The 24030-nt window shown below is 52.4% G+C and overlaps 2 protein-coding genes and 1 long non-coding RNA gene across 8 annotated transcripts in view; 2 read left to right on the top strand and 1 right to left on the bottom strand.

The window, feature by feature from the left end:
* The first annotated feature begins 3494 nt into the window (after positions 1-3494).
* Positions 3495-8150, top strand: G6pc3 (glucose-6-phosphatase catalytic subunit 3). Of its 2 annotated transcripts, XM_048367039.1 has the most exons (6): positions 3495-3826; positions 5875-5981; positions 6584-6674; positions 6841-6959; positions 7168-7309; positions 7515-8150. In XM_048367039.1, the coding sequence occupies exons 1-6, from the start codon at positions 3609-3611 to the stop codon at positions 7876-7878; spliced, it is 1041 nt and encodes a 346-aa protein (XP_048222996.1). In that variant the 5' UTR covers positions 3495-3608; the 3' UTR covers positions 7879-8150. The 2 variants fall into 2 exon arrangements, with proteins under 2 accessions (XP_048222996.1, XP_048222997.1); XM_048367040.1 differs by lacking the exon at positions 6841-6959 and having other exon boundaries at positions 7515-7686.
* A 2563-nt stretch (positions 8151-10713) lies between these two features.
* The window catches only part of Hdac5 (histone deacetylase 5), a 37570-nt gene continuing 24253 nt past the window's right edge, over positions 10714-24030 (bottom strand). For 4 of the 5 annotated variants that reach the window (XM_048367007.1, XM_048367006.1, XM_048367005.1 and 1 more), the window contains 24 exons: positions 23227-23486; positions 22998-23142; positions 22783-22897; positions 22367-22497; positions 22068-22214; positions 21861-21973; positions 21393-21524; positions 20930-21167; positions 19184-19401; positions 18616-18897; positions 17754-17919; positions 16961-17094; positions 16526-16646; positions 16115-16164; positions 15845-15952; positions 15438-15493; positions 15221-15308; positions 12749-12868; positions 12395-12492; positions 12149-12267; positions 11557-11690; positions 11201-11285; positions 10915-11080; positions 10714-10832 (listed from right to left, as the gene is read on the bottom strand). In XM_048367007.1, the coding sequence (XP_048222964.1) occupies positions 10793-10832; positions 10915-11080; positions 11201-11285; positions 11557-11690; positions 12149-12267; positions 12395-12492; positions 12749-12868; positions 15221-15308; positions 15438-15493; positions 15845-15952; positions 16115-16164; positions 16526-16646; positions 16961-17094; positions 17754-17919; positions 18616-18897; positions 19184-19401; positions 20930-21167; positions 21393-21524; positions 21861-21973; positions 22068-22214; positions 22367-22497; positions 22783-22897; positions 22998-23142; positions 23227-23486 (3266 nt within the window). In that variant the 3' untranslated portion in view covers positions 10714-10792. The remainder of the gene's footprint in view (positions 10833-10914; positions 11081-11200; positions 11286-11556; positions 11691-12148; positions 12268-12394; positions 12493-12748; positions 12869-15220; positions 15309-15437; positions 15494-15844; positions 15953-16114; positions 16165-16525; positions 16647-16960; positions 17095-17753; positions 17920-18615; positions 18898-19183; positions 19402-20929; positions 21168-21392; positions 21525-21860; positions 21974-22067; positions 22215-22366; positions 22498-22782; positions 22898-22997; positions 23143-23226; positions 23487-24030) is intronic. The other variant, XM_048367008.1, reaches the window with a different exon arrangement.
* Positions 16110-16319, top strand: LOC125366412. The gene is made up of 2 exons (XR_007213831.1): positions 16110-16251; positions 16284-16319. It is a non-coding gene; the product is annotated as an uncharacterized LOC125366412 (long non-coding RNA).

Consider the following 24030-nt stretch of genomic DNA (forward strand, 5'->3'; position numbering starts at 1 on the left):
GCTCAGTATGGTAGAGCACTATCCTTGAGCAAAGGGGCTCAGGGACAGAATCCAGGCACTGAGTTCAAGCCCCATGTCCAAGAAAAAGGAAAAAAAAATTACCTATCATGATCATGTTTCTTCATTGGCATCTAAATATTGCTTATGGAATGTTATTCAACCAACCTTTGAGATTGTTATCCATTTTACAAATGAATAAACTAAATTTTAATTAAACTTGCCTTAGGGACACACAACTGGCATGGTCTTGCCAATTCCCAAAAGAATGTATTTTCTTTTTCTTTCTTTTTTTTTTTTTTTTTTTTTTGCCAGTCCAAGGCTTGGACTCAGGGCCTGAGCACGGTCGGTCCCTGGCTTCTTTTTGCTCAAGGCTAGCTCTCTACCACTTGAGCCACAGCGCCACTTCTGGCCTTTTCTATATATGTGGTGCTGGGGAATTAAACCCAGGGCTTCATGTATACAATGTAAGCACTCTTGCCACTAGGCCTTATTCCCAGCCCTGTATTTTTTTTATACTAGATAGTACTGCCTGCTTCAGCCAAATGCTGCTTGCTCACACCCATAATCTTCTCAAGAGACTAAGGCAAGAGGAACTCAAGTTTGAGGCCACTATCTCGAAAACAAACAAAAGCCAGAAACTGGTGGCTTAAGTCTGTAATCTTAGTTGCTCATGAGGCTGTGATCTGACAATCTTGGTTCAGTGCTAGCCAAGGCAGACAAATCCTTGCAGTGCTTATCTCCAACTAACCAGCAAAAAGCCAGAAGTAGTAAAGCACTAGCTTGAGGCCCTGGGTTTAGGCCCCAGTACCAGCATTAAATAAATAAGGTAAAAGTAAAATTCTACCCCGTCATTTTTTTTTTGGCCAGTCCTGGGCCTTGGACTCAGGGCCTGAGCACTGTCCCTGGCTTCTTCCCGCTCAAGGCTAGCACTCTGCCACCTGAGCCACAGCGCCCCTTCTGGACGTTTTCCATATATGTGGTGCTGGGGAATCAAACCGAGAGCTTCATGTATATGAGGCAAGCACTCTTGCCACTAGGCCATATTCCCAGCCCTCATTTTGTTTTTGTTGGTTCATTTTCAGAGAATTTTCATGTTTCTCATCCTTGTTCTGCCCCATTACAAGTCAAAATGTACCTCCACTCCACTTTTTATATGGCATTGTGATTACAGAAATTTCCCTCCTTATCATCCAGTGGACTCCTGAATCTCTGAGTTCTAATCACTATGTATACTGTTATTTCCTACACATATGTGCCTATCATAAAGTTTATGTTTACTACAGTAAGCTAACAACTAATAAAAATAGAATTATAACAATATGCTGGGCTGGGAATATGGCCTAATGGCAAGAGTGCTTGCCTTGTATACATAAAGCCCTGGGTTGATTGCCTAGCACCACATATATAAAAAACGACCAGAAGTGGCGCTGTGGCTCAAGTGGCAGAGTGCTAGCCTTGAGCAAAAAGAAGCCAGGGACAGTGCTCAGGCCGAGTCCAAGGCCCAGGACTGGCAAAAAACAAACTAACAAAAAACAACAATATGCTGTGATAAGAGCTTTGTGAACATAGTCTCAAAATCTTACTGTACTTTTCAGCCTCTTCACTTAAAGGAAACATGTACGGCTCTTATTTGGCATATATGAATTGCCAACATCACTATCATGGGGTTTTAGACCATTATTAAACAAAATAAGAATTACTGGAACACAAACACTGAGATACCAAGACTGTTGATATGATAATCAAGACACACTAAGTGACTAGTGGGTATGTAGCATAGGCAGCATCGATATGCAGGACAAAACAATAATTCACATCCCAAAGTAGAGAGAGCAGGACAGCTTCTTAGAACTGCATACAATCTGAATCTTAAAAATTAGTTCTGAGGAGCTGGGAATATGGCTTAGCGGTAGCGTGCTCGCCTTGCATGCATGAAGCCCTGAGTTCGATTCATCAGCACCACATAAACAGCAAAGGCCAGAAGTGGAGCTGTGGCTCAAATGATAGAGTGCTAGCCTTGAGCAAAACGGAAGCCTGGGACAGAGGTCAGGTCCTGAGTCCAAGCCCCAGGACTGGCAAAAAAGAATTAGTTCTGAATTTTTTTTAGTATTTTTTTTCTTGTCTAAGACTGAGACTCAAACGTAGTACCTGTCTTTTCATACTATTGTCTACTGCAGGTAAGTAAAATTCTGGAACACAATACCACAAATAGGGAGGGGAGGGGGAACTATGATGAAAACCTGAGGGATCATCAGGGAAAGAGAGTGGCTGTATACTAGGTAGAGAGAATTGTATGTGCCAGGATCTCTAGAACAGGGGTTGGCATCTTCAACAAATATAAGATTAAAAAACATTATAAAATAGAGATTGAAGGTGTAGCAGCTTAGTAGCAGAGAGCTTACCAGGCTCTGGGTTCCATCATCAGCACCTCAGGGGGGGGAGAAAAAGTGTGTGAAGGAATGCTGGTGAATGTTGAAGCCAGGGCATAAGTTCAAAGGCAAGGTAAGAAGAGGGCAATGGTGGTGCAAGCCTATAATCTCAATACCTGGGAGGCTGAAACAGGAGGATTGCAAACTCAAGGCAGCCTGGAGCTATCCAAAGACATCTTGTCTCAAAAGAAAAAAGAAAGAAAAAGAAAGATTTTGGTAGTCAATTCAGGCTTTCCCTTGGAAAGCAATTAAAATTCAAGGGCAATGAGTGAAGTGAATCCCTGTCTTTCTAAGAACACACATTTACATCCTCATTTTCATCCACTCAACAGAAAATGCCAGGCACAAAGTTGCTCAGGGTAGGGAGAAACTCAGGAGCCCCTTCGACAGTCTCCCCATGGGACCTCAGCTCTGGGAGCTGCTTGGGGGTGTGGTGGGTGCTCCTCCCTTGCCCAGACCCAAGCCATTTCTCTCTAGGTGTGTCTGCCCAGAGGGGCTTGGGGGGGGGGGGGGACTGACACTCGGGGTTGTGGGGTAAGCCCCGTGCGAGTTCGCCTTCTTTGGGGAAGACCTCTGGAAATGGAGAGGCTGCTTGCTCAGTCAGCCGCCACACCGACAGTGGATAAAAAAGGCCTTTAAAAAAAAATGTTTTCGTGAATAGATTAGGAGTTTAAATTCAGGGTCCATTCCCTCCAGGAGACTGATCGGAGAGACAGAAGGAAGCGAGGTCGGACGTGGAAGGACCCCAGGCCCTGGAGATGACACATCGGCCTTCGCGGCCACTGAGCCCGCTCGGCGCCGGGGAGTCCGCCCCTGACCCGGAACCGCAGCGGGCTCCTCTACTCGGCCGGCGGCCCACGTGCCGGCCACCGCGGCCACGTGGGGGCCCAGAGGAAACGCCTCCGCAGAGGTTTGTCCCCTCCGCCGCCCAGTAGCCCGGAGAGTCGGGAAGGGCGCGAGAGGAAACAGTGCCGCCTCGGGCCCGACACGCGCGCGCAGCGGCCGGCCGGGGGCGGGGCGGGGCGGGACTCGGGTCCGACCTCTCCCCTCGGGTCGGGTCGGGGCTCGGTAGGGTGGGATTTAGAGGGCCGCCGGTAGGCAGCCGCTTGGCCGGGCTGTCAGGCTTCCTCGGCTTCCTCCGGAGAACAGGCCCTGGGCCTTGCCAGCCGCTGGATCGCTATGGAGCCCGCGATGAGCGCGGGGATCGCCATGGCCGAGGCGCTGCAGAACCGGCTGCCCGGGCTGGAGAACGTGTGGCTCTGGGTCTCCTTTCTGGGCGATCCCAAGAACCTCTTTCTGTTCTACTTCCCGGTGGCCTACTACGCCTCCCGCCGCGTAGGCATCTCCGTACTCTGGATCAGCTTCATCACTGAGTGGCTCAACCTTGTCTTCAAGTGGTGAGACAGCGAAGCCCTCGGGCATCCTGGTCCCCTACCACTGAAGGCCCCGATCTCTCTCGGGAGATGGCTCCAAGACCATTCTTCCTTTACCCCGTTTCTCCATCTGAGACCCAGACTTCACCCATCCCACGCTTTGGACCAGTGCTTCTCACACTGGCCTCATAAGAGAAATCACCTAAGGGGGTGTGTTTAAACTGCAAATCTCCCATCTCCCCTCAGACCTACTGACTTAGAAACTCAAGCCACGGGGTTGGCAGTTGTTTTTGGTGTTGTTTTTTCCCTGTCAGTCCTGAGGCTTGGAACTCATGGCCTGAGCACTGTCCCTGGCTTCTTTTGCTCAAGGCTAGCACTCTTCCTATTCAGCCACAGCTCCACTTCCGGCTCTCTCTCTCTCTCTGTGTGTGTGTGTGTGTGTGTGTGTGTGTGTGTGTGTGTGTCGCTGAGGAATCAAACCCAGGGTTTCATGCATGCTAGGCAAGCATTCTACCGCTAAGCCACATTCCCAGCCCCTGGCAGTTAGATTTTTAACAAGTATCTGTAATGATTTAAGTGGCAGAAGATCCCACTTCTCAATTCGGTTTTTCATTCTTCTGTTCTTTTTGCTTGGCATCATTGTTAAGAAGCACGCTTTGAGCCAGTCATCACACAGACAGACGGCCACCCAAGTTAAGATGTGCTCCCCTGATCCATGCCCCAGAATAGGCTGCACTTAAAAGCTTGCTAAATCAGAATCTGTACTTGGTCCTCAGGTGATTTTCTGTACACAGTGAAGTTTGAAAAACTGTGTGGAGGGGAAACACTGCTTTCCAGGGAACACTTTTTCCCCCATTTCCCCTCCAGTCATTCACAAGTAGGCTCTTCATTCTGAGTCTTAAAAGCCTGGCATCTCAGGCAGATGGGTGGAGGCCCTGCAGTCCTTGAGGTTTATCACTTAGTACCACCTGTTTTCTCTCTTGTGGGTACAGAAGAGAGCCACTAAGTAGGCAACTTCACCTCCCTTCACTTCAGTCTCTGTTGTCAAGTCCCCAACCTGGGGGAAGGAAGGGAGGTTCATAGGAGACAATGAATGGGCTACAATGAGTTGTTGAAAAATAAGCTGGGGGGGGGGGAAGGGGCTGGGAAATTGGCTTAGTGGTAGAGTGCTTACCTTGGATGCATGAAGCCCTGGGTTCAATTCCCCAGCACCACATAAACAGAAAAATATTGGAAGTGGCACTGTGGCTTAAGTGGTAAAGTGCTAGCCTTGAGCAAAAGAAGCTCAAAGACAGAGCCCAGGCCCTAAGTTCAAGCCCCAGGACTGGCAAAAAAAAAAAAAAAAAAAGAAAGAAAAGAAAAATAAGCGAGGACTTCCTTTCCCCTCCTGATTTCTCCACAAGGGCTTTATCCCTATTATAAACGGAAAAGCAACCAATCATTTCCTTTTTGCCTAATTGCTGTTTGCTTTGTGCTCCGTGCCTTAGAGACTATAAAAGCCCCCCCCCCCCCCCCGCCCCAAGGGTTGGGCACACCTTAGTGGACACTTTTAATCACACACTCTATATGTCCCCAGTGTTAAATCCCTTATTCATTTTCTATCATTTTTCCTTTCTTTCTCCTACTGGTACTAGGGCTTGAACTGGACCCTGTCTTCTCCCTTGGCTATTTTGCTCAAGGCTGGCCCTCTACCAATTGAGCTACATATGTCTACTTTCTCCAATTCATTTTCATTATCTGTTTTGTTTTGTTGTTGTTGTTTTTAAATGTTGTTATTGTTTTGCTGGTACTGGAGTCAGGGCCTCACACTTGGCTAATGCTCTACCACTTGAGCTACAGCTCCACTTCTGGCTTTTTGCTGGTTAATTGCTGGTAAGAGTCTCATGGACTTTCCTGCCCTGGCTGGCTCTGAACCATTATCCTCAGATCTCAGCCTAGGATTATAGACAGTCTTTCTGGTTTTACCCCTCAAGACCTCATCTCTAGTACAGTTCTACTGTCCTTCTGTACCCTCCATTGTCCTGGAAAGGGGTGTGTGTGTGTCATGTCATCTTGCATCTTTTCTCTTCCAGGATTCTGTTTGGCGAGAGGCCCTTTTGGTGGGTCCACGAGTCTGGATATTACAACCAGGCTCCAGTCAAAGTTCACCAGTTCCCTTCTTCTTGTGAAACTGGTCCAGGTGGGAACTCCCCAAGCTCCTCCCTTTATTAGGGTGGTTAGGAGTTTGGGTGAGGGTTTCAAAACACTTCATTCAGGCTGGGAATGTGGCTTAGTGGTAGCATGCATGAAGCCCTGGATTTGATTCCTCAGCACCACACAAACAGAAAAAGCCAAAGTGGTGCTGTGGCTCAAATGGTAGAGCACTAGCCTTGAGCAAAAGAAGCTCAGGGACAGTGCCTAGGCCCTGACTTCAAGCCTTAGGACTGGCAAAAACAAAAAAATACTTTATCCAGGGTGGTCCAACCAGCGGCCCAGCCTCTCAGTTACTGGCCTCGAGAATAAAGCAACTCCAGAAAGACCAGGTTGAGTTATGGGAGGAGGACGCTCATACCAGGGACTGGCCACCCACCTAGTATAGAGCTAGAGAATGGGCTAGGCAGAAGCCTGAAAGCAGTGGTCTCAGATGGGAGAGAAAAAAGCCTCAAGCCAGAGGGAGCAATGGATGGATTCGGGTTGGGCAAGGCTTTCCTCCTCAGCCTTGGGGAGGCAGTCACGTCAAGTGATCACTAGCGACACTTGGCTTCTGCCCTTCTCACCTCAAGCTTCTGGGTTTCTGGACAGGCAGCCCCTCTGGACACTGCATGATCACAGGAGCAGCCCTCTGGCCCATGATGACAGCCCTCTCTTCCCAGGTGGCCTCTCGGGCCCACAGGTATGCCTTTGGCATTGCTTACCAATAGGAGCAAAAGAGCCTTCAGCACAGCAGCCTGGGAGCTGGGGTGCCTGGGGTGTTTGGTCAAACCATAACATACTTGGGTGCTGAGGAAAACCAAGCTATAACTGGACCTCCCTGTAGCACTTATCTCTCTTCTTTCTAGCCGCTGGTTTCGGGTGATACCTAGCCTGGTTTATTGCACCTTCCTATTGGCCATTGGCATGTCCCGGGTCTTCCTCTTAGCACACTTCCCTCATCAAGTGTTGTTCGGCCTACTAACTGGTGAGCAGCTAGGGCAACAGGATGGGCCTTTGGTAGTGGGAGAACCAGTCTAAAACTTTCCTGTTTCTTCCAGCTTCTGTAAAGCCAACTCCAAGGCCCCATCATGTCTTAATCTGTTCTCCTGCCAAGCTGCACTGCAGCTTGGAGCAGAAGGTGGGGGTATCATTTTCTCAAACTTCTTGAAGCTGTTCCTACCTCATTCTCCTAGGTGCTGTCCTAGGCTGGCTGATGGCCCCCCGGGTGCCCATGGAACGAGAACTAAGCTTTTATGGGCTGACTGCCTTAAGTCTCATGCTAGGGGCCAGCCTCATCTATTGGACCCTCTTTACACTGGGCTTGGATCTTTCTTGGTAAGTCCCGCTTTGAAACCTGGGCAGACTTGGGCCTGTCCTACCAATTCTGTACCTAGTTGGTGGATCTCATTCATTAGGACTAAAAGAAGAATATATTATCACATAGACCCTCTTGGGGTTGCAGCACAACATGGGCAGATGACTAAGAGCTGTGGCCCTCTGGGTTCCAGCATCTCCTGGCAAGGACTTTCCTTCCCTACAGGTCCATCAACCTAGCATCCAAGTGGTGTGAGCGGCCTGAGTGGGTGCTTTTGGACAGCCGGCCCTTTGCTTCCTTGAGTCGTGACTCAGGAACTGCCTTGGGTCTGGGCATCGCCCTGCACTCTCCCTGCTATGCCCAGATACGACGGGTACACCTGAGAATTGGCCAGAAGATAGCCTGTCTTGTGTTGGCCATGGTACTGCTGGCCCTCCTGAACTGGCTGGGTCACCCCCCTCAGGTCAGCCTCTTCTACATCTTCAACTTCCTCAAGTTCACACTCTGGCCGTGCCTGGTCCTCGCCCTCGTGCCCTGGGTGGTGCACACCTTCAGTGCTCAGGATGCACCGCCCATCCGCTCTTCCTGACTTCCTGTGCCTCCTCCTGCCACTTTCATTCCCTGAGAGCAAATACGCCACCACCTTCACACTCCAGGAGACAGCTGCAACCCCAGGCAGGCCTCCAGCCACTCCAACCACTTGGTCTTGGCCCAAAGAAAGGTATCTCTCAAGGGGACTCAGTCTCCTGCCTTTCCTCCAAACATGTCAAAGAGTAAAGGCAATAGCAAGACCTGCAGGTTCCTGCAGTACTATGAAGGGTGGGTCAAGAAGGCCCCAATAAAGTCCTTGAAACTTCTGGATTTCTTGTCTACGTATATATATATATATATATATGTCTCTACTGACCTTGTCTATGTGTGTACAAGTGGCGTTCCTCTGTAGTGCTTCTATAGGAGGCAGGACTGGCTGTAAACTTACTGAGACCTCTCAGCACGGTCCCCTCCTCACACCCCATGACCATTGAGGCCTCTGGGGAGGTCCCATGAGATGCTGCAGATACATTCAGTAGAACTGAGGGTTTGTTTTTTTTTGTTGTTGTTGCTGTTTTGTTTTTTTGTGCCCATCCTGGTGCCTGAACTCAGAGCCTGAGCACTGTCCCTGAGCTTTTGTGCTTAAGGCTAACTGCTCTAGCCCTTCGAGCCACAGTACCATTTCTGGTGTTTTGGTAGTTAATTGGAGCTAAGTCTTACAGACTTTCCTTCCTGGGCTGGCTTTGAACCTTGACCCTCAGATTTCAGCTTCCAGCTTAGATGCTGGGTGCCCTGTGGCTCACACCTGTAATCCTAGCTACTCAGGACGCTGAGATCTGAGGACAGTGGATCAAAGCCAGCCTAGGCAGCAAAGGCTGTGAGATTATTATCTCCAGTGAACCACTAGAAAAACATGTGCTGTGGCTCAAGTGGTAGAGTGTTAGCCTTGAGCTAAAGGGCTCAGGGACAGTGCCCAGGGCCAGAGTTCAAGCCCTGACAAAACAAAACAGAAAGCAGTAGCTAGGATTACTAAAGGTGTGAGCCACGGATGCCTGGCTTCCGCAGAATTTTAGCTTTCACCTACAAGCCTGAGATCTCCCAGTTGGCTTCTGGTGTACCAAGTTGCTTTCTAGTCCAAGGCTGAAAAAAAGGCAGGTATTTTGTTTTGGGCTAGGAAGAGGATAAGGACCTATTCCATTTGGGAACCCAGAGAATAGAGACATTAGCCCCAGGGGGCTGGGAATATGGCCTAGTAGCAAGAGTGCTTGCCTCGTATACATGAAGCCCTGGGTTCAATTCCTCAGTACCACATATATAGAAAACGGCCAGAAGTGGTGCTGTGGCTCAGGTGGCAGAGTGCTAGCCTTGAGCAAAGAAGCCAGGGACAGTGCTCAGGCCCTGAGTTCAAGGCCCAGGACTGGCCAAAAAAAAAAGAGAGAGAGAGAGAGACATTAGCCCCAGAAGGCACTGCAAGAAACAAGTTTATTTACACAAAGACACACAGTGTAATGGGTTACAAAATACTTAACTGAGACAAAGCAAGGAATGAGTTTACAGGAGAACCAGACCAGCCACAGATAGAGGGGCCAGAGCCTGGGGCTCAGTGCAGGGAGGCCTGATACACTGGCCTAGCCCCATCTCCAACCCCCATAGAGAATTCAGAACACAACACGCAAGCACACAATGAATCAATGGTGGTGGGACTCCTGCCCCTCCCCTGGCTCCCACAACCCTGCTCAGGCCCCCATCTGGATAATAACTATGTAAACAGATTGGTGGGGCCCTGGGGATGGGAGATTACGGTTGTGACATCAAGGAGGAGTTGGGCCCCTAGGAGCTACTTCACATCTTTGGTTTCCTACAGGCTAGACAGCATTCACTGAAAGCCTGTGGCTCCCTGCCCTGAACACAGGGCTACTAGAAAAAAGGAGAGACAGCACCCAGCCTCTCCTGGTCTTGGACCTCTTGGCCTAGTGGCTAACAAAGACAACCCAGGAGGAAGGGAATCTTTTAGTCAGGGCCAGTTCCTGGGTTCTTGGGGTTTGGTTCTGCCTGTTCTAAACTCATCTCTTGCCATCCTCAGGCTACAAAGCAAAAGGATCCAGGAAGGGAGTAACCCCGACCCTTCTGCTTGCAGCATGCTGGACAGCTAGGAGAAATCTGGTCCTAAACAGCAAGGGGGCTCTCACCAGCCTGGAGCCCTCCTGAAGGAACCAACTTCTCCATCCCAGGTTGCGCCAGCAGAGGGCAGGGAGGTCAAAACTGAAGTGAGAGAGCAGGCCTGCCTCTGGAGCTCCTTCTAGACCCTCAGAACCCAGGAGCCTAAAATCCATCCCCTCATCCTCTCAGCTGCTGGGAGTGTGAGGCAAGACAACTGGTCAAAGACTCAAGGCCCTCATCCTTAGCATAGCCTTTGGTGGGTGCTGAGGCCAGAGAGGAAAGGAGTCTGCAGAGATGGTAGGGACAACAGGTGGGAAGGATTGCAGAGTGCAGTGTAGGAGCCCACCTCCCTACCACTGCAGCTTAGGCAAAGGATCCTCCCCTGAGGCTGGGGAGGGGAGGGGGTGAAATTAAGGCATTCCCCCCAAAAGTCTGCTTAAGCCAAGGCACCAACCTACTGTTCCCACCTCACTCGGGGGGGGGGAGCCCAGAATTGGAGGGTACTGTTTGGGCCCCGTGCTTATCTTGAGCTGGCCCAGACTCCAGGGTGGAAAAGGACAGAATGTGAGGAAGTGGCATGGGGTAGAACATGGGGAGGGGCTGGGCTGTGTACCCCCACCTCCTACAGAGGGAGCAACTTATAGAACTGAGATGTGGTTCATATAGTTGGGGGCCTGAGGCAGCTTAGAGGAGCAGGAGGGGCGAGGCTGAGAGACCCACACAGCACACGTTGTTGAATGTGTGACTTTTTGTTTTTAATAGAAAAAATAAACAAAATCACAATGATGAAGCCCAGGATGGGGGCCAGAGTGTCAGAGGGCAGGCTCTTGCTCCATGGGCTCCTCTGCCGGCCTGTGGGGACAAGCACAGGGAGGACACTAAGTGGGAGAGACCAGGGTGGGCCAGAGACAGGAGTGGGAGGTGAGGCACTTACCTGGGGCTGTGTTCTCGGGCTGCAGCAGCCTGGGCTTGCTCAGCCCCCACGGACAGCAAGGCCATGGCGCTCACAGTCTCGGCCTCCTCGGTCTCACCTGCCTGAGCCTCCCGCAGAGAGCGGCCCAAACCAGCAGCAAACCTCTGCACACAGCTCCAGTGTTTGCCTGTGGAAAAAGGACCGGCAGCGAGTCAGAGGGGTACAGACAGCCCCAGGTGGATCTTCCAGCCCAGGCGCTCCCACAAGGCAACTGGAGGTCTGGGCCCATTGGCTTGTTCCCACGCACTCTGGATCTCGATGACTTTCTCAAGTGTGGTCACTGCGTTGATGTTGGGCTTTTGCTGTAAGACTGCCTCGTCCAAAGGCTGAAGCTGGCAGGAGAGAGAAGACCAGGCTTAGGGTGGGGATATGGGGGGGTGGGGGTGGGGTGATGCCTGCCCCTCCAATGACCCTTCTTCAGTCAGACATCCCTGCGGGTGGGCAAGTACAGCCTTTTGAGGGGATCCCTATTCAGGAAGCCCTTCCTACCAACTGTTCTCAGGGCCCAGGCAAATCTTCCCCAAGGGTCCTTAGAGTAGCTTGGCCCTTATGAACCTTTACTCCACCTCCCTGCCATCCCACCTGTCCTACTGCTGCCCTCACCTCCACGCTGAGCAGAGCTGAAACACAGGCCTCAGAGGCATCACAGATGGCGGTCAAGTCATGGCCTCCCTCCAGGGCCAGCACCACCCGGCCCCCAGCCAGCTTCATCAGCTGCCTGGTCAAGTGGCCAAAACCTTTGCACATGGGTGAAGAAAGGAGGATAAGATGGTAAATGGTATCAATTTTAGAGATGGTTAGAAAGGAGACAAAAAGAAACAAAATAGGATGGCATATTTAAAGCCAAATATATACACAATAAAACATAACGTCAGTAGACTAAATGCTCGAACCAAGCATAAGACAGACAAAGAAATCCAATCACATGCTATTCTTTCAAAAGCATCTCTGGAACATCAGGGATCAGCAAACTGCCTCCTGGGCTCCAGCAGAAGATTATGCTGTGCTATATCACTTCTGCCTGCTGGCTCATGGGCCAAGGTTGGCAGAAGAGTGGGGGGAAGCTGCAGGGGGATTCCAGGTCCAAGATCTGCCCACGCTGTCCCCTTCAGTGTCAAGTCTACCCCCTGCCCCACATCCCCGCTGCCTCTAGCCTGGCTGTTGCACACCTCCCTCAAATGCCCAGCAGACTCACATCGGGCGGTGACAGAATAGCCACCCAGTGGAGACAGATGCCCTTCAACAGCATCAAAGCCAGCAGAGACTAGGACCACGTCAGGTGAGAACTCATGGGCAATGGGCATCACCACTGTCCTGCAAAGGGATGGCCCAAGCTGACACAGATAGATAGATGGCAAGGCCAGCCTCAGCCCGCTCTGCTCTCCTTTCAGAGATTTTACCCCCTTCTCCTACCCCTCCCCTGGCCTTTCTCAGTCCCCACCTGAAGGCTGTCAGATACTCCACATCTCCGATGGGGGGGTCCACACCTCCTGTCCATGCCACGTTCACATTGTACCCCACACCTGGCCCTCCACCGACCTGGCACCAAGGTAGGGGAGGAGGTTATTCTCACTGGTTGGGGGTTCCCAGACATTGCCCTACCTCCACCCTCACCTCCAGGGCCCCACTCCACTGACCTCTGCTCTGCCTGAAGGGCAGTCAGACCTGTGAGGTCCTCCCACTAGGAGCCCTCAGACGCCCCAGGGACCAGCACCACATGAGCTTTCATGGCTTCCTGACGGGCCCCAGTCAGCTACCTCCCGGAAGGGCCCAAGTGTAGGCCCTTGAGCTGTACCTCTTCAGGAGCCCCAGAGCCTGGAAAGAAGTTCCCGTTGTCATAGCGATGCAGAGAGATGTAGAGCACAGAGGGGTCGTTGTAGAACGCTTGCTGGGTGCCATTGCCATGGTGAATGTCCTGGCAGAGAGAGGTAGAAACTTTGGGAAAATGGTCCAAGCTCTAACCCAAAGGGCAAAACGCCACTTGTCAGGCTGGGCATCAGTGGCTCATGCCTGTATTCCTTGCTATTGCTATTCAGGAGGCTAAGATCGGAGAAGGATCATGGTTCAAAGCCATCTCTCAGACAGGAACGTCTGTGAGATTTTTTTTTTTTTTTTTGGCCAGTCCTGGGCTTGGACTCAGGGCCTGAGCACTGTCCCTGGCTTCTTTTTGCTCAAGGCTAGCACTCTGCCACTTGAGCCACAGCGCCACTTCTGGCCATTTTCTGTATATGTGGTGTTGGGGAATCGAACCCAGGGCCTCATGTATATGAGGCAGGCACTCTTGCCACTAGGCCATATCCCCAGCCCAGTCTGTGAGATTCTTACTTCCAATTAAGCAACCAAAAAAGCCAGAAGTAAAGCAATGGCTCAAGTGGTAGAGCACTAGCTTTGAGCGAAAAAGCTCAGGGACAGCACCTAGGCCCTGAGTTCAAGCCCCAGGACAATCAGACACAGACAAAGACACATACACACAAGGCACCTGCCTACCACCCACTCTATGCTGAGCTTTGAGGGTGAGCCCACCACTAGCTTCAGGAACCTGTACTCCATTCCCAACAGGAATGCCTGGCCTCACTTCTCTAACTGGGATTTCACATCTAAGGTGTCACACTGAGTACAGGACATGCAAAGTTATGAAATAAGGTGTTTATCTCTCTGTAGAACATACTCCACTGGTGTTTAAGGAACCGTTAAGACCTTTAAAACAGACAGACATATTCTAAAGAAGGCTCCAACAGGGCTTGGAATATGGCTTAGTGGTAGAGTGCTTGCCTTGCATACATGAAGCCCTGGATTCGAGTCCTCAGCACCACATAAACAGAAAAAGCCAGAAGTGGCACTGTGGCTCAAGTGGTAGAGTGCTAGCCTTGAGCAAAAAGAAGCCAGGGACAGTGCTCAGGCCCTGAGTCCAAGCCCCGGGACTGGCAAAAAACAGAAGGCTCCAACATTTACCTGATCTTGTTTGCCTACTTGCTTTTTTTTTGACAGGGTCTTTCTATGTACTCTAGGATGGCCCCAAATTCACCATTCTCCTGCCTCAGCCTCCTAACTGAAGCTGAGATTACAAGCAAGCAACACCATACTCAGCTTGGCTTGTTTTTGACAGAGTCTTGCTATATAGCCAGGCTAGCCTCAAACTTGAGATCCTCCTGCCTTAGCCTCCTGAGTACTAGTATTACAGGCATGAGTTACTATGTTCACATGAATTTTTAAGCCAAAATTGAACTTTAAAGATTCCACCCTTAGCCAGGCACTGATGGGTCATGCCTGTTATCCTAGCTACTCAGGAGGCTTAGATCTGAGGACCAAGGTTCCAAGCCAGCCTAGACAAACAAATCTGAGAATTTTTCTTATCTCCAACTAACAAAAAACTGAGAGTAGAGATGTGGCCCAAGTGATAGAGCACCAAACCTGAGCAAAAAAGCTAAGCAAGAGCACAAGGCTCTAAGTTCAAGTCCTAGTACCAGAGCATGTGCAAATGCACGCATGCATGTGTGCACACACGTGCACACACACACACACACACAGATTCCACCTGGCAACAGTGAGTTCCCTGAACAAAGTGAGCAGTATGTGCTTTTCTCTCACCATTAAGGCAGGACAGAAGTATGACATCCTCAGCTGAGAGACCTTGGCTAAGTCACCTAATATTGCTTTCACTTACAGAAATGGACCTCTAGACCTTTCTATTTAAGGTGGCTGTAAGCAACACCATGTGTCAAGTAGTAGTCAGATTTCTGGCACATTTTAGTCCCAGATTATAAGGGGAGGCAAAGAAGCCCTGGGTTCAATTCCTCAACAGCACATAAACAGAAAAAGCCGGAAGTGGCACTGTGGCTCAAGTGGTAGAGTGCTAGCCTTGAGCAAAAGGAAGCCAGTAGAGTGCTCAGGCCTTGAGCCCAAGCCCCAGGACTAGCAATAATAATGATAATGATGATGATGATAATAATAATAATAATAATAGGAGACAAGTGGCTTCTGGCAGTGGTAGTGGCACCCTTGTGGCACTACCATTCAAGGTAGGAAACCCCTTGGATGCTATGCTTGAGGATGCTGGGGACAAACTAAGTGGACAGGGGCTAAAAGCACTCTGGTGTCTCTCAGGAAAAGGAAGGAGACATATTAGAATGTGAGAACTGAGCTAATGGTTCAGAAGGTGAAACTGAGGCTAACCCATCATCAGCATGGAAAACCAAGAAATTAATCCTGGAGCTGGTCCAGCCCCATTCTGCCCACCTCTGCCCAGCAACCCCAGCCCACTACCTACCCAGTCCACGATGAGAACCTTGCCCACATTCAACTTCTGCTGCAAGAGTTTAGCTGTGATGGCTACGGAGTTGAAGAAGCAGAATCCCCTGAGGGGGGTGGGGGGAGAAGAGGGCAGGGAGGTCAGCTTCAGAGTATGTGGGGAAGGGCTGGACAACAGAGCAGAGGACAGGAAGGCTGAGGGCAGAGGGCCAGGGATAGGACAAGGCGGTACTCACATGGCTGTGGACTCTTCAGCATGGTGTCCTGGGGGTCGGATGATGGCAAATCCATTCTGAAGAAGCGTAGAGAGAGGGACAGAGATGAGATGGGAAACAGAGATGGCCAAGGATGTGGTAGACAGAGAAGGAGAGAAGCACAAGCCAGGCAGGGAAAGGACTACAGATGAGAAACGCATATATATCCAATGAACCATTATGAATGCCAATGGGCCTCTCAGGCAAGTAGTTATCTTCAGGACACCATTACTGTTGAATGCTCCCTCGTGCTTCCCAACCTCTAGGTGTCCCTAGAGCTTCCACCTTCTTCACTCTGGCATCTGAGCTAAGAGAAGCCAGGACTGCTCCCATCCTCTACTTCTAAGGCCATAGGACCAAGCCAAGGTGTGCCATAAGCACACCCTCACCTTGAGCTCTCCTGCAGCCACCTTGAAGGCCAGCTCCACCAGGCAGCCCACTGCCATACGCACAGCACTGGAGGAGTGCATCTCGTTCCACACGGTGTCACTGTCCACCTGCCGGGACAGGAAAGCAGGCTTCAGCGAGCCCCCTGCAGGGGGAGGGCAAGAGCAGAGGTAGGCACCAGACAACAGGCTAGCGGCCATGATGGTCAGGAAAGAAGGAGCTAGAGGTAGGAAAGCCATCCACCCACTTCCTCTGGAATATACCCTACTCACCCCAATACCCCCACAAGGCAGCATGGCATACATCTTCTGGCTGATGGGGCCTGTAAGGAAAAGGGACAGAGTGACTCTGGAAGGCGTGAGGTCAGTGAACTCAGTCACAGAAAACAAATCCTCAGATCAAAGACCAGGTAAGGCCTTTGTGACCCACTCCAGCTGGAAGCTGAGGATGACAGGGACATGACCTTCTGGGGAGAGGCAAAGAACACCCACCAGGATCACTTCCACCCTCCAGCATGGTGCCCTCCAGCTTGCTCAGGCTGCATCCACATAAATGACACTCTCTGGTTGGGTATTAGCTCTGCTAAAGGGATGACCCTTGGCTATCATCAGGACAACTGCTAACCCTGGCCAGGCTGTCTTCTGACAGCCCATTCCACCCAGACATCAGTCCTGTCAGCTCACCAAGCAGTTTCTTGCTGTCAAGCTTCTGTCGGTTGAGGGGGCTGGTCCCATAAAGCAGGGTGTGGTATTCAGAGTGAACTGTCTGGATCTCATCCAGGGTGGCCTTGCGACCCCGAATCCGCTGCCAGAGGAGGGCAGGAGAGACAAGCAAGGGAAGTGACACTGACTGCTCACCTCTCCTGATACCCATAGCCTAGGTAGGCCCATCATCTTTCAGGAGATCCAAAGGATTCTGAGCACCTGCCATGGACCCCCAGGGACCCCCCTCCAGGCCTCTCTTGAGTCCACTGGGAACCGTAAAGGAAACAGGTCTCAAGGAATGAACTTGGAGGTGGTGATTAACTAGAGGATTGGGGTACGAGAGAGGCTTTCACTCCAGGGGGAAGGAGGCTCTGCTCAGACTGAAGCTGGGCTGAAGAAAGGGGACTCCCTCACCTCGCACTTGCTGAGCAGGCCGGTCTCCTGCAGCCGGGACCAGATACTCTGGATGCGGCCAGCGTGCTCGGGGTGCACGTGTGTGTTCCCGCACATGCACTGGTGCTTCAGCATGAACGTGTCATAGACCACGCCTGGACCACAGACCTTCGTGTCAGCCAGCCCTGTTCTGGGCTGGGAATCACAGCCTGGCCACCATACCCAGCCCAAACACCTGCCCATGGCCACTTCTATATACACCTGTCTTTGCTCCTGAAATTCCTTTCTTCATACTCCTGTCTGAAGCCTCTGGCTCTCAGGCCCAACCAGACTGCCCATGACACCTCCCACTGGTCTTCATCTTTGCCAACTTCATAGTCTACTTCTCCCCCCACAGATTCCCTCTTCCCTACCCATCTCAGCCCTGTGTGTGGCGCCCCACTGGTGAGATGGGACCATCCTCAGGTAAGCCTATTCCCACCCAGAGCTCAGTATGTGGCAGAGGAGAGAAAGCTAGAAGGGCAGAATCCAAAAGAGACAATGAAGCTCTCTCCACCCAGGGCTCCAGAGCTTGTAAGGGTAATAGTGCAAAAACAGGTACCCTGGGAGGAGGGGAGTGAAGGCACAGAAACCAGTGCTTCCTCACTGGGTAGAGGCAGGACTGCCCACACTCCTGACTGGAGCAAAAGGCTGTTACATTACCATGACTAGCCATGAGCACCAAGATGAAAGGCCACTTCCCTTCCTTCAGTGTGGCTACACACAGGTCCCCGCTATCTGGTGGAAAGATGTAATAAGCGGCGATAGGGCTCACCAGTGGTGAAAAGGTGCTTGGTGGGCTGATCTGGGGGGCTCTTCATGCCCCCAGGAGCAGCAGGTGAGGACTGGGTGCGGCCCAGGGCTTGGTGGGGCACAGTGGCCAAGCTGAGGGGCGCCTGGTACACCTGTAGGGACTGCAGCTGCTGGGCATCTGGGAACAGCTGGGAAGAAATGGGAGGGGGCCCGGGTGAGGCTCAATCAGCCTGGACAAGAAGGAGGAGAGGTGCTCCCTGAGGCCTCTAGGGGGCCCCCAACCCAGCTCTCGCTTCCAAGTCTCCTCTATCCTCCCTCTCCCAATTGTTCCCTCCAAGGACAGGAGACACTCCAGCCTCCGCCAGTTCCAGCAAGAAGGGAAAGGATGGTGGATGTGATGAGTCACACTGAAGAGTAGCATTGAGGTAAGAGGCTGAGAGGGGCGGGGGTGGAGGCGAGGGAGGGATGAGTCAGGCCTGGAGGGCTCAGCTGTGTCCGCAATGAATGGAGAGTGCCAGGCACAAGGCAGACTGTAGTAACAGTGGGGGCGTGTGTGTACACACGCACACAAGCACGCAGAGACCGACGCACAACCAGCGGACGCAGGCACAAAAGCAGATACACACAGGCCACGTGCGCGCACGCAAGTACACGCAGAAAGGCAGATGCGAGGGGGCAGGCAGACAAGCAGAGGCACAGCTCAGGGACCCACACAGCAGCCCCTTCAACTCCCTCCTGGCTTCTCTCCTCCCCTCCCCTCCCGCTCTTCAGAAAGCTGTTGCACTGACAACTGAGCTGCTGGGGATGGAGACAAGCAAGTGGGGGGGAGGAGGGAGAGGATGATGGGGTGGGGCCTAAGGGCTAGGACCAGGACAGGGTGGCACCTTTTTGTAACTGGCACTGGACTCCTCCAAGTCGGGGCCCTCCTCAGGGCCACTCTCGCCCTCCTCATCCTTGACCTGGATACAGTCCTCTTCTTCTTCCTCGTCTTCCTCCTCCTCTTCTTCCAGGTCTTCCTGAGTGCTCTCACTCTCTGTGGAGCCTTCCCGGGGCATGGTAACAGCTCCCTCCCCTAGCAAGGCCTCCTGCTGCTCTGTTAGTTCCTCTTCTGTCTCCTCAGGGTGGGTAGTGGGCTGCCTGGGCAGCTCCCCGGTCTTGGTAAGAATCTGGAGGCAGAATGGTGGGGGCCTATCAGCTGGGAGGGAGGATGGCTGCGCAGGCCTATAGCCCTGGTCATTCCATCCTTCCCTCCCTTCTCCCAGGTAGCTGCTAGCCCATATGGAGCTTCTTTATAAATCAGAAAATAGGAAGACAGCTCTCCTGAGCAGGCACATACCCCTAGTGGGGCCTGGGCTCAGCCCCCTGCCCAGCCCCACTGCCTCCTGTGCCTTCCCTACCAAGCCTGGGTCTCTTGCTGTGTCAGCCCCCCAATTTTTGCCTCTCCAGGCACACCTTGCCCAGCTGTAGCTGCTGCTGCTGTTGCTTCTGCTTCTCTAGAAACTGCTGGTGTTGCTGCTGCATGACCAGCTGCTGCAGGGCCTGGGGACTCTGTGGCAGTGGTGAGGACTGGGTGCGGCTCAGGGGCCGGTGCCTCGGAAGCTTGCCCACTGTCCGCATGCTGGTGGCCACACGTTCGCCAGTCACCAACGGGGACTGCCCATGCAGTGGCACTGTGGAGGCAGGAGAGGAGTCAGCTCCATTGTCAGGGTACCAGGCTCGCCCCCATCATCCCCTGCAATGTTCCCCCCTTCTGGACCACCACCTACATACTGAGGAAAAACCTTAGAGGAGCCTGAGGCACCCCACCTCAAGGCTGGGTCCCATTCTTCCTCCTCTCCTCCTCCTCCTTTTCCTCTTCAGAAATGAGCAGTTTCAGCTCAGAGGTACAAACAGGCTTCTCCAAATTCACCATTTTCTCCCTTCAGTTTCCTCAACTTAAGTGCACAGGTAGTACTGGACCAGCCAGGTAGCAGGGCCAGTCAGGCACCAGACAAGGCTTCCCACAAGGCCAAGAAGCCCTGATCCATGGTCTTGTATGTTTCCTGCAGGATCTCTCCTGATACCAACACATCCAACACCAAAGCCATTGGCCATCTATGAATACTGAGTTCTTCCTTATGCTACCAGTGTGTGACACACAAACAAAAATGGAACTTTGGAGCTGGGAATGTGGCTTAGCAATAGAATGCTTGCCTAGCATGCATGAATCCTGGGTTTGATTCCTCAGCACCACATAAACAGAAAAAAGTAGAGTATTAGCCTTGGGCAAAAAGAAGCCAGGGACAGTGCTCAGGCTCTGAGTCCAAGCCCCAGGACTGACCAAAAAAAAAAAAAAAGTGAACCTCTTTGTGGTTAACATTCACGTTGCAAGACTGGGAATATGGCCTAGTGGTAAAAGTGCATGCCTCATATACATGAAGCCCTGGGTTCGATTCCTCAGCACCACATATATAGAAAAAAGCCAGAAGTGGCGCTGTGGCTCAAGTGTAGAGTGCAAGCCTTGAGCAAAATGAAGCCAGGGACAGTGCTCAGGCCCTAAGTCCACGCCCCAGGACTGGCAACAAAAACAAAACAAATAAACATTCACGTTGCATGTTGAAATAATATTCTGGATACAAAATAAAATATGTTATCATAAATTCCACTTTGTGTGTGTGTGTGTGTGCGTGCACGTACACACGCACACGCGCGCACGTACACGTGCGCACGCGCGCGCGTGCACGTACACACGCACACGCGCGCACGTACACGTGCGCACGCGCGCATGCACGTGGTACTGGGGCTTGAATTCAGGGCCATGCCTCTAGTTCCAGCTTTGTGCCTGTTAACTAGAGATAAGTCTCCAAGATTTGTCTACCTAGGCTAGCTTTGAACCTTGATCCCCAAATCTCAGCCAGTTCACTGGAATGAACCACCAGTGGCTAGCCCTATTTATTTTTAAACTTTGAAACGTGGCTACTAGAAAACTTCATGTCTGTGGTTTATATTATGTTGCTACTACTGGACAGCACTGCTCTGGAATAGGAACTGGGTAATGGCAGCAAGTTCTGTCAAGAATAGTTCCTGGCACGCTGTAGGTACTTGATATTTCCAGAATGTGGAAGAAATCAGTGATGTTTCTCCCTCACAGTTGGTCCTAACCTGAGACTCCCATCGTGCCTAATTTTCCCTCCCTGGCACAACTGCCTACCGACTCACCAGCGATAAGGGTGCTCTGCTGCCGGGCCTGCTCCAGCAGCAGCACATGCTGCAGCAATGAGGCGTGTCCATGGGGGCTTGTGTCGCCCTCCAGCGCCACACCCAGCAGGCAGCCAGGGATGGAAGATGTGCTCATGAACTTGCCCGTTAGTGTGCCCCCAGTTAGCGTGGTGCTCTGGCGCAGGGATTGAAGGGCCTGCCTCTCCGCCTCTTGCTGTGTTGACAGCTTTGGGGAGGCCTGCATAGGGTGGAGAGAGATAAGAGATAAGGTGGGGGGGGGTCCTACTGCATTGTCTCGCCAACTCTAGACCAGCATCCCTTATCTACCCTCTGCCCTCCCACCATCTTTGATAGGGCCATCTGACCTCCCATGGGGCCTGGGGAAGGCAGAAGTCCCAGGTGGGAGCATGCAAGACCAGTAACCTGCACATTGGGTAGGAAGGGCTATGCACCCTACACTTACAGTAAGGTGCGAGTTGGTGACAGTGACCGTGGCCTGCAGCCCTAAGGAGATGTTGGGCAGAGAGGGAGACGTGTAGAGGCTGAACTGGTTGGGGGAGTTGTCCAGAGGGAGGGCCCGGTGCTGGGGAAGCATCTGGGGAGCAGTCAGGAGATACAGGCATGAAAGCAGGAAAAGGGGAGATGACAAAGGATGGCAACCTGGGGCTGAGGCCACTAAGTCTGGATAGTCCCCACTCTTCCCACCCTGAGCCAAAACTGGGAGTGGCTTTTAGAGATCTCAGCCCTTCATGGGCCTGTGAGACCTTTGAGGCAACATATATAGGCAAGGACCCTCCAGGTCCTTCAGAAAGGTCTGTGCTGGGCACTCTCAGCCCGACCAGAAGGAGCTGCACTCTTCCATTCAAGGGAAAGAAAGCAGCTCTGGGTTCTCCGCACCCCCCAACTGTGCCAGCCTGAGCCAGGCCTGTACCTCGGTAGGGATGTTGGGGACTGAGCCAGTAAAGCCGTTTTCAGCGATGGTGTTGTGGGAGCTGTTGGGAGAGCTGGGGCCGGAGCCGGGCGCACTGTTACACACGGACGACACTACAGGAGAAGTGGCTGTCACCTGAGCCTGCTCTGAGCCCCCCACATCCCCAATCCCAGGCTCTCAGAATGGAGACACATGATGAGGCCTTACCCCCAGGTCCAGTGCCCGTGATCTCAACTGCTCTCTTCTTAAAGGTGCTAATAACAGTTCCATCTTTGCGACGCAGAAGGGGGCTGCTTCTCCGCTCAGCCACCTTCTGTTTTAGCCTCGAACGCACTTTCAAATTGGGTTCGGAGGCTGTGGAGAAAGGTGTAGGAACTCAGATATATCCATCCATACCTACAGCCCAGCCCTCCATGCTCAAGGCCAACTCACAGCACTTCCCCTTACCCATCCCCACCCTGCCCCAGGAGTCACACTTAGGGAGATGAGGCTGGGCTCTCACGCACCTGTTTTACGGAGGGGGAAGTCATCACGGCTGTCATAGGGCCCAAGCAAAGGCAGTTTATAGGAGGGAGGCGTCCCAGGGGGGCCGCTCTGGGGAGGGGAACTCTGGTCCAAAGAAGCATGGTGGGCTCCCCTGGGGGGTGGGTAGAAGCAGACTTAGATTACCACCCAGGCCTGGGATCTGCCACCTGGCCATCTGCAGCTATGAAAAGGCCACCATATGTCACAGAGGGATGGGAAATGGATCCTGAGGAGGGGAGTGAGAGGATGAACAAGGGGTGGGAGTCTCATCCCCAAGGAGAAGTTACAGAACCCAAATATGGCCATAAAACAGGAGAGTCCAGCTAGCCTGTAGTCAAGCAGACCCTGAGGAGGACCCAGGGCCCTTCTGCCCACTCTACATGCACAGGACTATTACCAGCATTTAGAGTGCTGTGGGAGGGAATGGTTGAGGCCGCCTGGCGTGGGCTCCTTTGACTTTGACAAGAGGAATTCCTGGAGCCTGAGCTTCACCTCGGTGCTGGCGATGGCACCTGCAGAACAGAACACCGCTGATCTGGCTGCTTGGTGCCAGGACCCACAGCTGGGACCAGGCAGGCAGGAGCCCTGCCTGCCTTGCCCCACTGGCCTTACTCTCTTTGCTCTTTTCCTTGTTGCGCAGGATGAGCAGCTGCTGCTCCAGCCGCTGCTTCTCCAGCTCCTCCTGCCGCTGCTGCTCCCGTTGCCGCTGCTGCTCCAGTTCCTGTTGCCTCTTGGCTGCCAGCATCTCCTGCTGCTGCTGCAGGGGCATAAAGGGAGCAATGAGCTGGGCCCTGAGGGGGGCAGGTACAGCTCTGGGTGACCCCAAGCCCTGCTTGCTCACCTTGAGGTGCTTCTGTAGTTGGACCTCATGCTGCCGTGTCAGGTGGTCGTGCTGCTTCTGGAACTCAGCAAACAGGAGCTGCTTCTGCAGCTGCTGCTGCTGTTTGAGCACCAGAAGCTCCTGCTGCAATTGCTGCTCCCGGAGCACAGGGTCCACAGGGCCAGCCAGAGCCCCCCGCAACTCCACAGGGCTGGGGCTGCCTCCACCCCCGCCCCCCATGGGGCTGGGCATGGCTCCTGGTAGTACTGGCTTCACCTCCACTGTGGGCACAAGACATATGGGGCATCAATGGGCCCAATCTCAGACCCCACTAGGCCCTGTGGCTCAAGAGGCCACAGGACAGGGTTATTAGACCCAAGAGGTCAAAGAGGAGGATTAAAGCCCTCCATCCATCAGGCCACCTTTCACCTTCTTCAAAAGAGGCCAAAGCCATGAAAAATAAGAAAATATGTATTAGGGCTGGACGCTGGTGACTCATGCTTATAATCCTAGCTACTCAGGAAGCTGAGACTGAGGATCATGGTCTGAAGCCAGACAGGTCAGGAAAGTCTGTGAGACTTGTATCTCCAATTAACCACCAAAAAGCCTTAAGTGGAGTGTGCCTCAAGTGAGAAGAGTGCTAGTCTTGGGCAAAAAAGTACAAGGATAGTGCCCAGGCTCTGAGTTCATGCCCCAGGACTGGCACAAAAACCGAAAATATGCAGCAGAGCTGTGGTGGAGCTCAGTGGGAGAGGATTTGCCTAGTGTGCATGAGGACTTGGGTTCCATCCCCACCACTACCACAAAAACAATGTGCAAGCAAAC

This window comes from Perognathus longimembris, chromosome 17, assembly GCF_023159225.1.
Source record: "Perognathus longimembris pacificus isolate PPM17 chromosome 17, ASM2315922v1, whole genome shotgun sequence".
Classification (NCBI taxonomy): domain Eukaryota; kingdom Metazoa; phylum Chordata; class Mammalia; order Rodentia; family Heteromyidae; genus Perognathus; species Perognathus longimembris.